This window comes from Patella vulgata, chromosome 4, assembly GCF_932274485.2.
Source record: "Patella vulgata chromosome 4, xgPatVulg1.2, whole genome shotgun sequence".
In the NCBI taxonomy this organism is placed as follows: Eukaryota; Metazoa; Mollusca; class Gastropoda; family Patellidae; genus Patella; species Patella vulgata.
Genome location: NC_065882.2, coordinates 47,118,025 through 47,131,667, shown reverse-complemented (window position 1 = coordinate 47,131,667; position 13,643 = coordinate 47,118,025). Strand labels below are relative to the sequence as shown.

The 13,643-nt window shown below is 35.1% G+C and overlaps 1 protein-coding gene across 5 annotated transcripts in view; it reads right to left on the bottom strand.

Annotated features, from left to right (window-relative positions):
- LOC126817601 (focadhesin) overlaps positions 1–13,643 on the bottom strand; it is a 310,529-nt gene that overhangs the window by 29,425 nt on the left and 267,461 nt on the right. For all 5 annotated transcript variants that reach the window (XR_008787793.1, XM_050544678.2, XM_050544677.1 and 2 more), the window contains 10 exons: positions 13,349–13,537; positions 13,024–13,145; positions 10,467–10,559; positions 9,253–9,341; positions 5,720–5,761; positions 5,088–5,313; positions 4,219–4,479; positions 3,429–3,499; positions 2,305–2,449; positions 1,051–1,170 (listed from right to left, as the gene is read on the bottom strand). Coding sequence is in view for 4 of the 5 variants with exons in the window: in XM_050544678.2 (XP_050400635.1) it covers positions 1,051–1,170; positions 2,305–2,449; positions 3,429–3,499; positions 4,219–4,479; positions 5,088–5,313; positions 5,720–5,761; positions 9,253–9,341; positions 10,467–10,559; positions 13,024–13,145; positions 13,349–13,537 (1,358 nt within the window). In the remaining variant the exon portion in view is untranslated. The remainder of the gene's footprint in view (positions 1–1,050; positions 1,171–2,304; positions 2,450–3,428; positions 3,500–4,218; positions 4,480–5,087; positions 5,314–5,719; positions 5,762–9,252; positions 9,342–10,466; positions 10,560–13,023; positions 13,146–13,348; positions 13,538–13,643) is intronic.

Sequence of the window (13,643 nt, the reverse complement as noted above, 5' to 3'; positions counted from 1 at the left end):
TTCGGGTAATAAAGTAGACCATGGTAATTTAAAATTATATAATTACATTATTGATTTTCTTTCAAATGTTTATAGCTATGTTTGAGCAAGTGCTTTTCAATCACTGATGCTGTTATATTTTCTAACAATAATTTGTTAACTGAAGCATAATAATAACTAATGGAAAACCAAGGGAAAAACTAACCAATTTCATTAATTTCAAAAATGAATTATGTAAGATTTAGATAAAAAGCAGGTCGTTCTTATATAATGGGTCAAAAATAGATAATGAGAAATGAATATAATGAAAATGTTAGTCAAATTACTTTATTCTGAGCAAAATTATGAGTGTTTGTGGAATTTTGACAAAATAGTCTTGATTGCCAAGATCCATTGCTATGTTAGTAAGTTTTGATTATCTTTGTTATCGTTAAATTACTATATAGCAAAGACGGTCAAATACATTTAATGCCTAAGCCATCCAAAGGCCTAGAGAGTTGATTATGGGCTTTTCATATGCATATACGTCTGAATAATTTAATGTAACACTGTACCAAAATATAATCACATCACCTAGTATAATAGTACACCATATGATGATGTATCATAGTACACCATATGATGATGTATCATAACAGTGCACCATATGATGTTGTGTCATAACAGTACACCATATCATGTTGTATCACAAAGCACCACTATCACATCACACAGCCTCAAAACCACCTTAAGAAGTAGTTTTATTGCATAATGTAGGATTCTTACTACACTCATGAAGTATTTAACATTATAACCACATCATGTGGCATTGTTATCCCAATATAATATGAAAACCAATCTGGTTAAAACACAGATCCTATTTAGTTTCGTTTTTATAGTTCAAAATTTCGTTTTACTTGTCTTTACTACACTTGGATCTGGAAGAGTTGTTATTTAACTCGTGTTCTGAATGGTGTCAGGGATAAGCCAATGTAACGGTCTGTTACGACGAGCTTTAGCACCACAACGTAATATGAAAAATACATTATGTAGCACCACATTATAATGAGACATGCTACTTATAAAACTAACCTGTTTGTATTCTTGGTTTTTACAGTATAATAATTCTACTGTCAAGTTAATCTGATCTGTAGGTATAATATTAGTATCATAAGCTGAACCAGATATACAGGCTAGTGCTACACATATCGCCTGTAAGGGTGAAAGGGTGTATAAATGTAAAACAAGATGTTGTCATGCAAGATAATCCCACATTTTGCAAGAGATGGGCAGAGAACAAACTAAAAAAGCGATTTTCGTACAATAAGGGGCCATAATCCAAGATGTTACGGTCCAAAATGCGTCAATATCAAGAGGAACCAAGATCTTTGGGATGTAAACATACATTTTAAGTTTCATAAAAATCTGATAAAAATTGTTATCTCTGAGAGACCACAACCTTGGTATAACATGCTTTTACACCATTTGCATAAAGGGGGGCGGCCATATTGACAGGAAGTTTTGGTTTGATTTTCAGAAATTCAAACTCTACCATCCTTATGGTGTAGAAATTGTGACCTGTAGAGGTTCCACAAGCTTAAAACACGATTTTTTGTACAATCAGGGTCATAATCCATGAAGTTAAGGTCTGATATTCAAGAATATCGAAAGGAACTGAGATCTTTGGGATATAAATATATATTTTAAGTTTCATCAAAATCTGATAAAATATGTGAATTTTAGAGGGTCCACAACCTCGATATTACATTCTTTTACACTATTTGCGCACAAGGAGTGGTCATTTTGTCAGGCAGTTTCGGTCCGATTTTCACTAAATTCGAACTCAACCATCCTTATGGTGTAATGGTGACATATTTGAACAGTTTTTAAAATCTGATAAAAACTATGACCTCTAGAGGGTCCACAAGCTAAAAACTAGATTTTTCGCACATTCAGTGGTCATTATCCATGAAGTTACTGTCAGATCTTTGGGATATAACCATATAAAGAAGGTCACGTGGTCCACGTGGATAATTTTAAAAAGTCATCATAGACTCGATTGTCTACCTAGTGAAATTTAGTGAGTATTGCCACTGGTTGATGGAATCTAGAGTAGTGAACTTTGATCCCAATTATTTAATTGTGACAAATTGGAATCAGACCAGTTATTTGATAATCTCACTTACCAACATGGACGTAACAGACTTTAAACATATACTTTGTCATAGTTTGATGTTATTTTTGAAATATTTTCCATGTTACAGGTGCCTGTGATTAGAAGTAAAAACTGTCTGTTTAACCTGTTTTATTGACTAAAGTATAACTATGATGACATAATTGATATACCTGATAACTTTTATCATCTGTATCAGTTGATTTACATAAAGTCATCAATTTCTCTTGTATATTTATAACGTGAACTCTTGAATCTGTCTTTCCATCTTGACATAATCCACTTATACACAATCCCAGTCCTAACAATGCTCCATTTCTAGAAATATACCAGATTATTGTCTATTATAATGATATAGTCCATTTAGACGATTATTTTTAAACCAGTTAAAAATTGCCAGGGTTTTTAAGACATGATCGTGTTGCCTTCACACATACTATAAGCCAAACCAGTTTAACTATTCTGACCTCTTCAGTCAGAGTTTAATGTTAACTACGCATGGGTAGCTTCATATTCTGTATTTGGTTCTTGCACACATCTGCAAACTTTTTGTTCCCATTTTCCTGATAGATAGATAGAAAATATAAATACTAGAATATGAGAAAACAGGGATTTATGTAAAATGCTAACGGATGTCAAAACAGAGATTTATCGATTCTGAAAAGAAAACTTTGCATGTACGCATTATATTCTCATGTCTCAAATGGTACTACTTTGAAACAGATATGGATTGTGTCCCCTCCCCACACAGAAATGAGAAAAAGTGTTTTCTCATCGATCCAATTCATCCCTCAATTATTATAAATAGTATTGCCGCTTTCGATAACACTGGCACTGCATGACACCACCATTTTCCCACAAATGTAACTTGCTGCAAGTTTTTAAGCCAATCCGTTCGGACGGCCAGGATGAACCAGTTTAAAATAAAAAGCCTTCTCAAAGACAGGTCGCAAGCTGGGTTTTTTAAACTGGTTTATTTGCCCCACCTTTGCATTCAGATGACAAAGTTAAACTGGTTTAACCATCGCCGAGGTTCTTAAAGCAGACTACACTCTTTTTCCAGTATTTCTTAAAAGGGTGTCCCTTTCAATTAGACAAATAGATAATATTATACATTTCTGTTTATTAGGGCTATGGGCCTTTATACATTTTGTTCCTGTAATAAGAGCTATAAACAAATAAAATCTTACTCAGAATAATAAAATGATAATAAAAGGACCTGCAAGTTTTTTTGTTTTTAACTGCTGAACCAGTATTTTGATTCCTCTAAATTGACCTAAATTTTTAGGATTTGTACCTGTTTTCTAGCTCAGAATCCAAACAACAATCTTCCAGTAATGACAAGGCTTTCCATACTTCTGTCATACCCTATACAGAAAATATAAATTCATTTTTTTATACAAAATATTTTTTTTTTTCCATTCTTCATATAGAACTTATGGCTGTAAAGTGAAACAGAACTAATCAACTATTTTGATGACAGAGTGTCTCTTCTTTCTACAAGAGCAGACACAAATTCTCAGTTATTTGGAATTTTGGATAACAATTTTAACTTAGTGTGGAGTTAAATTATTTAATTTCTTTATTCAATTGGCTTTAAACTACATAAAATGTCAGGATAGATATATTTCATCATAAATCAATTTTGTATTCATACTTATCAAAAGCATTTTGTTGTGATTTATCAAATGTATGGACTGAATCATCATCTTGTTTATCACATTATGTTTTCTATGGTACCAGAACAACAAATGTCTAATTTTCTCCAAGGACAACATATTTCAAAATTCCACTTTTGCATGAACATGCCAAGAACATTCATTGAACACATGATCATGAAAAAAGCTACTGTCCAAAAGCACATTGATTATGGTTATACCTTAGGGTTTATCAGTTAGATGAAATGATGACTAGAGTAGTTATATTACCATAATGTTGTTATGTCAACAATCTACAGACAATGGTCAATAACCGCCAGCTTACTAAAACTATATGCAATAATTATTAATAGGCCAACATCACACAGATCATGAAATATGAAGAAATAAGCTGGAAAATAGACAAAAATATGCTTCAGGCTGTTTCACCTTTGTACCACAAATGTCTGAAAAATGTTCTTCGAAAAGACGACTTAGTAACATGCCCGAAGCTAGGCCATGGTAAAATTGGGCAACTGGTGAATCTTTATCAACACTAGGTCGTCCAGGAAGACTGTTAATAAATCTAGTGATGAGGTCATATATTCTGTCTGTATCACAGGTCATCATGACAGGAATTAATTGTGTTAATGCCATACATGCTGATGTTCTTGCTAATAGACTGGCTGGCTTTTTCTCCTTTACATCTCTCTGAAAATATAGAATGTTCAAATATCTAAAATATATACTTAGAAATGTACACTTGAACATAATTGGCTTTCTATCAAATTTGGTTAAAATCCATTAATTAGTTTAAGGGAATGTCTAAATTTGGTCCTTTTAAGCCAGAAAACTTCATTAGAACAAACTTAAATACACAATATCCAAGTAATTTATATACAAAATTTGATTGAATTCATCAAGCTGACAAGAAGAGTTGCAGCGAGTTGAAGAAAGTTGAACATGTGCAACTGACTTTAACTACTTGCTTTGAGTAAGAAGAGCTCAGGTTGACCTTTTTCAGTTGCATTTATTCCACCCACACCAGAAATCTTGTGATATAAAGATACAGAAAGATACAGGAAACAAGTTCATGGTAAGATAAATTTATCTTATCATTGAGCATGTGATGCACTTAATATCAGATAGATTGTGGCTTCTCTAGGTAAACAGTGGAGAAACAGGAGAATAAGGTAACACTATTACGTCATGATAGCAAGCTATGCAGATGTTTGACAAGAAAATGAAAATCATTTAAAGATATATTACACAGATGACCATATGTTATCAAATTATAAATACTATGTGTAAATAAATACCTGTTGACACATGCCCAGTATATCTCCTTTACTTTTATACTCGACATCCATTAAGCACATAATCGTATCTAGGACAATCATCAACCAACATGAATGACTCATGTGCTGTGATACTTTCTTTGCTTTTTCCAAATCATCATCTTGCAGCCCACTGACAACTCGACTGACAGCTACTGCTAGACCTGATAAAGCGAGGATTGAATTACCCTGCACACTTGGGCTTTCTCTTTAAAAAAAAAAGAGCAGACAACTAGAGTAAGAGAGTTGTCTATTCAAATACTATATAAAAAGGATGTTTTAAATTAATTGGTCAAATTTACAGGTTTCAGTGGATACTTGCTTGGGACAGAGAAGCCTGATTGTCAAATTCTAAAGACTTTGTACTGAAGTTGAGTTCAGTACAGTAACTGCAATCACCAACAAGAATTTGTTGATAGAAAATAGAGACCGGTTCACCATTTTGGGACTGACATATGGTACAATTTTATTACAATAATTCGCTTGCGTGTAGGGGTCTTTAGCAGCTGGTTACCCTACTCCTTGCCACATACAAACTTGGGATCTAAACCACGGCATTTGACCCAATGACAGACTATATGTTCTTAACATGTAAATAATGTATTTGTATGTACCTAGATGTCTTTTTAATAATATCCGTCAGTATATCACGAACCCTGAAAAACAAAAATAAAACACTAATTGCCCATTTCAAAATTTGCTAGCTACTGGTTTACATAAATGAAACCAGTTTGACCACAAATGGGTATGCTGAATTCGAACAAAATCTGTTAATTATTGCAACCTGTATAGTATTTACAGACAAAAAATTAACAAAAAAGTGGGAGTGGTACCACAATCCTGTGGGTCGGGACATGCACTAAAATAAATAGTTGCTATCCTTACAGTGGCTCGGCCTCTGGGGGTTGGACCTGGACCAATATAAATAAGTACAAACTTATGATGGATCATTCCGAATTAGATCCAAACCTGTTAATAATTGCAACCTGTATATCGTTTACAGACAAAATATTGACAAAAAGTAGGGTATGCACCAAAAGTGAAATGAAGTGAAATGGGGTTTAACGTCCTACTGTTCTGCTCCGAACTAGGCTAATGAAGACGGGCATACGCCATACAGTGTGCTGTGAGAGAAATTCTGCCCAGACAGCGGCCATACTGCCTACTCTTACATCGAATTCCAACTGTCAAGGGGTCTTTTACGTACACAGGACCTCAGGTTTTTGTCCCATCTGAATGACTAGACAATTGTCCTTGACAGGCCCTCCCTCCTGCATCACTGACAATGGGGAACCACACCGGAAAATCTGGATGAACTTTCTCAGCCAATGCAGTGATCGAACACCCGACCACCAGGCTAGTGAGCCATTGTCTTACCCTCTTAGCCACCGTGACCCGTGTATGTACCAAAATCAGTAGTTGCCGTCCTTAGGGTATAAGGAATAAATACAGTGATGGGATTTCAAAATTTTTCTTGTCGGGACATATTTTCCAAAAAATAAAGGGACATAACTCTTATCGTTATTTAAGCAGGCGTTTTCAGACCACAATTAAAAATCATGTATCAATATTCAAATTCATACGTAATAAAAAATAGATGCACCTGGTTATTTTTCATATTTAATTCCCGTATGGTATTCAAATTTATGTCAGTAATATTCCTACAAAATTGTGTGTTGTCGTAATACGATAGAATGAAAGCGTGCTGACCCGTACCTGCTTCAAATTCCTCCAAAATTATCATATTTTGGGGGATATAAGTTGATACATTTTTCAGCGGGGCCGAAATTTATTTGGCAGTAATCGTCGCTCTACCACAATGAGCGAGTGACATCTGCTAAAAAATCGCAATCGACCCTAGCACGCGTTATCGTCTAAAAGAATTAACTACTTACATTATTCCAATCGAAATATTCGTCACAATTTCTTAGCGTGTTTATTTATTTATATAAAAACATAAACCCCATTCAAAATATGATCATAAATCCGAGAATATGCCATCAAAATAGAATCTTCAGACGTGTTAGATTCGGCACGTTTACACCTCCTAATTTCACGTGTCTCGCTAGATTTCAATTTTCATTTCAGTTATTGTACTCTTAATTTCACGTGTCTCACGAGATTTCTACTTCGTTTCAGTTATTGTACTTATAACCGCCACGTGTGATCAACAAACAGTCTAGTATTTATCTGATATGCGAGTGTGTGAAATAGCTTTATTTAACTTCCGCTTCCACCTAAGAAATATCACAGACAAGTTATCGAATACATTAAGAATTGTGGCCTGTAGGCAACACACAGACACACGAAGAAAAGACAGGTTGCCAGGCAACGAAACATATGCCCACAGCAGCTAAATCGTCTGGGCAGTCAACAAAAGTTGTCGCATATTTTTACTTTTTTTGGTAATGAAACATTTATAATACACTAAAATCTGAGTAAGAGTAACAACTCATTAAGTAATTATCAGAAAATCATTAGAAAATGTTTGGTTTTTATAAAGTTCTGCGGCTTCTGCCTCATGCTAACGTTTAGTATATGAAACATTTAATATCATGGATTTATTCATGTTATTAAAATTCATTGAAAATCAATATATTTGTTCGTCTCAACACCTTAAACTCTGTGTATCAATCTGAAGTCAATCGGATGATAACTTTAGCATCTAGAGCGTCACAAGATTTTTCAAAGTGATCAAGGGCCGTAACTTTGGCAGTAATTATCAGAAATCGTTGAAAATCAATAGCATTCTTCGTCTCATGACCTCAAACACTGCGTATAAATTTAAAGTCACTCGGATATTAACTTTGGTGTCTAGAGTGTCCACAAGATTTTTTGAAGTGATCAAGGGCCATAACTCTGGCAGTAATTATAGGCAATCGCTGAAAATCAATAGGCTTCTTCGTCTCATGATACACTGTGTATAAATTTAACGTCAATCGGATATTAACTTTAGCCTCTAGAGTGTCCACAAGATTTTTTTCTTTTCAAAGTGATCAAGTTCCATAACTCTGGCAGTAATTATTGGAAAGCGCTGAAAATCAATAGGCTTCTTCGTTTCATGACCTTAAACACTGCGTATAAACTTTATTAATTTTAGCCTATAGAGCGACGACAATATACAACCACAATTTAATGTGGGCGTATAAAAATTTGTGTGTCTGTAGGCAAAACACAGACACACACAAAAATTGGGCGTGACTCTGTCTCAGGGGGTTGGGCATGTATCAAAAATAATAGGGATCATCCTTAGGGTATAAGGAATAAGTATGAAGTTTTTTAAGACGATCAATTAAGAATTGCAGCCTGTAGGCGACACACAAAAAGAAAATGGGCGTGGCTCTGCCCCTGGGATTGGGCATGCACCACAAACAATAGGGGTGTACCTTAGTGTATAAGGAATAAGTATGTTTCAAGATGATATGTTAAGAAATGCAGCCTGTAGACGACAAACAAAAAAACACAAGAAATGGGCGTGGCTCTGCCCCTGGAAATCGAGCATGCATCAAAAACAATAGGGATCATTCTTAGCGTATAAGGAATGGGTATGTAAAGCTTCAAGACGGTCAGGTAAGAATTTGCGGTATGTAGGCGACACGAAATGAAATGAAATGAAATGGGGTTTAACGTCCTACTGTTCTGCTCCGAACTGGGCTAATGAAGACGGGGTAGGCGACACACACACACACACTCACCCACACAGACAGGGGTGATGGCTATATACGTCCACATTATGAATGTGGACTGTAAAAATTAGATATAAATAAAATGAACTGGTACATTTACAACAAACTACATGTCATCTGGTGATTGATTAGAACTTTATTTAGTTTCTTCTGACTTTATTCAACTAATTCCTAATATACTAATTGATTCATTTTCAAATAATTAATGAATTATGGGATTTTGATGGTTTATCTCGACTTGTGGGGGATATTATCGTCACTATCTATTAATTAATCTAAAATACCATCAATGGACTTGTAAAATGTACATCATTTTTAATATGCTATATAACTAAGTTAGGGTGAAAGAGCTAAAACTATACATTAATTTCTCAAATGCCCACCTACGTCACAGACTAAGTTCATTCATTAACTTGTTGAATGAAAAGTAATATTTGCATATCTATTTTTAGAAAACTAACCAGAGCCAGTTTGTAGATATTTTCTCATTGGCCTCCTCTTCTTCCATATTCCCTTGACGCACCTGCAGTTCAATTTCAACCTTGCGACTCTAAAAAAAAAAAGAGGTTTCAATAGACAATAATAAGAAGATCTAAATATGAATTCTGGTATACAAGAAATTGTTGAAAATTCAAAAATCTTTTATTGCAGTTGATAATGAAAAAAACTTTAATATGTTTACTATCAGACAGATTTCTTATGTAAGGGACAGGTAAAAAAATCTTAGTGTTTCTCTTATTTATGATCAAATGAACAATAACAACACATTTTCCAACAAGTATACAGGCTGATAATGATGAAATAAGACTGGTTTTTATTTTTCCTGATTTCATAATAGATGAATAGAGTTCATTTATTTATAGAAATTATCTTTTTTCCCCTTTTCCTCAGCTTTTGTTTGGAAATTTTCTTGATTTCATTTCTAGAATTGAAAACGGGTCATTTCATGTCAAGTGGGTCAATTCAGAAATCTTGGAAATTGCCCCCCTCGAAAAAATCTGAAAAAAATACATGTACCTGGTAAAAAGTAGGAAAGGGCAAAATATGAATCAATCATTTACTTGAGTTTCAGATATCTTATTTTTACCTTTCTAGTGAAGATATGCAGCTCAAATCTGGCAGTCTTAAAGAACTTTTTGTGTAGATTATGAATCAGATTACAGGTGAGTGTTTGCCCTGTTTTGGTGAATATTAATGATTTTGAGGCAGAACATTCAGGAGGAATTAAACAGACTTGAATTAGGAAAATCACCTAAGAAAATTATGTCACAACCAACAGATCTTTTTTCAGCAAATCACTGCAACATGTTGGGATTTCGTTGTAAAGATTAAGATCATTGGAATGTTCAAACAAATGTTATAAGCAAGAAATGGCATAGATTTAACAGTCAATGGTGAGTGAAATACTAGTCAATGATAGCATGTGTTAGCATGTTCTTCTAAATGGTAACTAAAAGAGCATATGTATATGGTCATACATCTTCAAGTATCAGCCACCAATAAAGTATAAAGCCCATAAATATCAGCCTTGTACACAAGTTACAACGTTAATGGAAATAAAATTAATAATTATGACAAAGATGATGAGAGGATTCTATAACTCTCAGTTAAACATCAATAATACATGTTTCAATAATAATTTATTGCTGGTAATAAAATACAACTTATCCTTTACCTCTATGACCGCCGAATATAATCGATCTACAAATGAAGTCCAAGCTTGTGGTAATAACATGCATCTATGCCATTCCGACGGTTGAATTGTAACCTACAATAATGAAAGAAACATATAACTAATATTTGTTTGATTTATTATAAGTCCTATGAGATTTCGAAAGTATACAATTATATGACCTAAAAACAAGAGGCCGATTTTATTATATATCATATATAACCACAATTATTTCTTGTATATCTCTGGGGAATATTTTATATATACCACAAATATACTTGTTTTCATTATTTTTTATTAAGGCTATGGAGATTATTCAAGACAAATAAAGTTAATTTACATCCCATGCCGACTGCTAAAAACTTCACTGGTACACTATTTTTTGTACTTGTCTCTTGGTCTATATGTCTAAATATAACCTTACATGGTATTAGAATGTAGCCACAGATTTGCAGTCAATGCTGCCAATCAGTAGACTGTGTTTTTAAGAGTAACAAAAACTTTCCAAAATTCTGATTGATGTCCAGTCAAATGACGCGACTTGACAATAAAGCAATGGCAAAAATAGTTTTACAGGTATTTAAGCAGTCTATAAAGACTATGGTGGAAGCATTAACCATACAATAAAAAATGTGAACTAGCATGAACTACAGAAAAAAACCATGAACTAGCATTAACCAATGTAACCAGAAATGTGAACTAGCATAAACACAGAACAAAAAGTTATTAACTGACTTGTTAATGTGTAATATAATGTGGTACAATATTGACTACACTGTGCAATATGATCGACCAGGATTGATAATTTAGGGAGCTTGGTGAATACACCAGATGGAAATAGTGTATTTTTTTTTTATTTTTTTTTTTTAAATGTACCCTTTTTAAAATGCGTTCCAAGACAAAAACATGCTTTGCAAGGATTATACAACACTATCAACAGTGGATAATAGAATCCATATTATACTATTCAAAAAAAGTAGGGGATATTTGATTTTTAAGTGTTATTAAAGTCACCTAATGAAACTGACGAAGAAACAAATGACAAAATGAAATGAAGTTCACATTCATCGATTTATTCCAAATGATCGTTAGACTAAGTAAGGCACAGACTGACCATTATAAGGGTAAAATGATAGCCGGGGTCAAACAGCAAAGTTACCACAGCATCACAACCAAGTCAGTAACGGGTAAATCCTCCTCTTTTGCCAAACAAGCATTGATCCGACGTGGCATACTCCTAATGAGACGTCTAAGGTCATTTTGGTCCAGATTGTCCCATTCCTGTTGCAACGCAGCAGCAAGTTCTTGGACATTGGCAGGACGTTGTTGACGTTGACGTAACCTCTGTCCAAGCATGTCCCAGACATGCTCGATGGGGGAGAGGTCGGGACTCAGTGCTGGCCAAGGTAATGTGGTGATGTTCTGTTGTTGGAGGTAACCTGTAACGATCCTGGCCCTGTGACATCTTGCGTTGTCATCCTGGAAGATGAAACGGCGGCCATGACGTCGTGCGAACGGCACAACATGGACTGCCAAGGTGTTGTCCCGGTAGTACTGGCCTGTAACACGCCCTGCAACAACATGTAAAGCCGTTCTTCCAGCAACAGTGATGCCTCCCCACACCATAACAGAACCACCCCCAAATCGATCATGTCTGATGACGTTAACGTCTTGGAAGCGCTCGTTTCGACGACGCCACACCCTCCTACGTCTGTCCAAAAAATCAACAGTGAACCTTGACTCATCTGAAAACATCACATTGCTCCAGCGTCGATTATCCCAGTGTTGACGATCCCTACACCAACGACGTCTTGCCTGAATGTGATGATCTCTCAAACAAGGGATCACGCGATGACGTCGGGCGCGAAGGTGACCCCTATGCAGTCGATTCCGAATCGTCTGGCCACTCACTCTCACACCAGTGTCTGTTTGAAGACGAGCGCTGATCTGATTTGCTGTGATGACACGATTTCTCAAGGCCAAGGTACGGATAAATCGATCCTGGGCTTGAGTTGTCGCCCTTGGTCGACCTGAGCGTGGTCTGTCCTGTACAGATTGTGTATCATGGTATCTGGACCATAGCCTGCTTATGACAGACTGAGAAACATTCATCGTCCGCGCCACAACCGCCTGTGTTGTGCCGATCTGTAGCATGCCAAGGGCACGTAACCTTTCATTTTGGGTAAGCCGACGCATATCAAAATTTGTTTTCTGGTCACTAAAACAATTAAACTGATGTTTCCACCCTGGAATTCAATGCCACAATGACTGTAACATTCAAAGTCAGAGTCGTGCAAATCTTGGGTTGGACCCCCATGATGATCCCAAGCATCACCTGCATTCCATGCGGTAGCTATTGGTGCGTTTGGGCATCACATGTAACTGGAAATGTTTCTTCTGTTAGGTTCTATAGTGACTTTTTTCGTAGTCATTTGCATATTTTAGTATTATGCCCCCAAAATCAAATATCCCCTACTTTTTTTGAATAGTATATTTCATAAAATTTTAATCATCAATACAATATCTGACAGGAAGTAATTATAAAGTGAGACATAAATACCTCATGTAAAAGTGTTTCAAACATTTGTTGATAATTTTTGCCATGACTGATGACATAGTGTCTACGTGGACGACCATCTCGACCTACTTCTATAGATGGATCATAACAGAATAACAACCCAGCTGAAAAACACAAGTATTATCTAAAGTTTCAATCAGATTAAATACAGTATCTAAAACTTTAAACTTTTAAACAATTTGTAGTACACTACTCACCATATTATGACTATTTGTATTTGAAAAAAAAAAAGGTGTGACAAATTTCAACCAGAATTCCATATTTAGGGCAGGAGGGGTGGGGGTATGTATTACTTCCATAAATATACCTGCTAAACTTGGACGTAATCCTGGTTGTCGGGTCTTCTCGTATTGTGTTAATATAAATGCTGGTATAGAACTAATAGCTTTGCCTTGGTTAGATACAACTGTTTGTCTACGAGTTGAAGAATGATATATACCACGAGGTAAATCATCTACTTCTCTACCTATTATTCCAGATAAAAACACTCCAAAATCTGAAATATAGGAAACTTTTAACATGTAAATTGTTTCGATAGGAATCTTTACCTACTAAACGTAAGTCAGTGTTTAAAAAATTCTGTCATGTTCACTATGATCTTG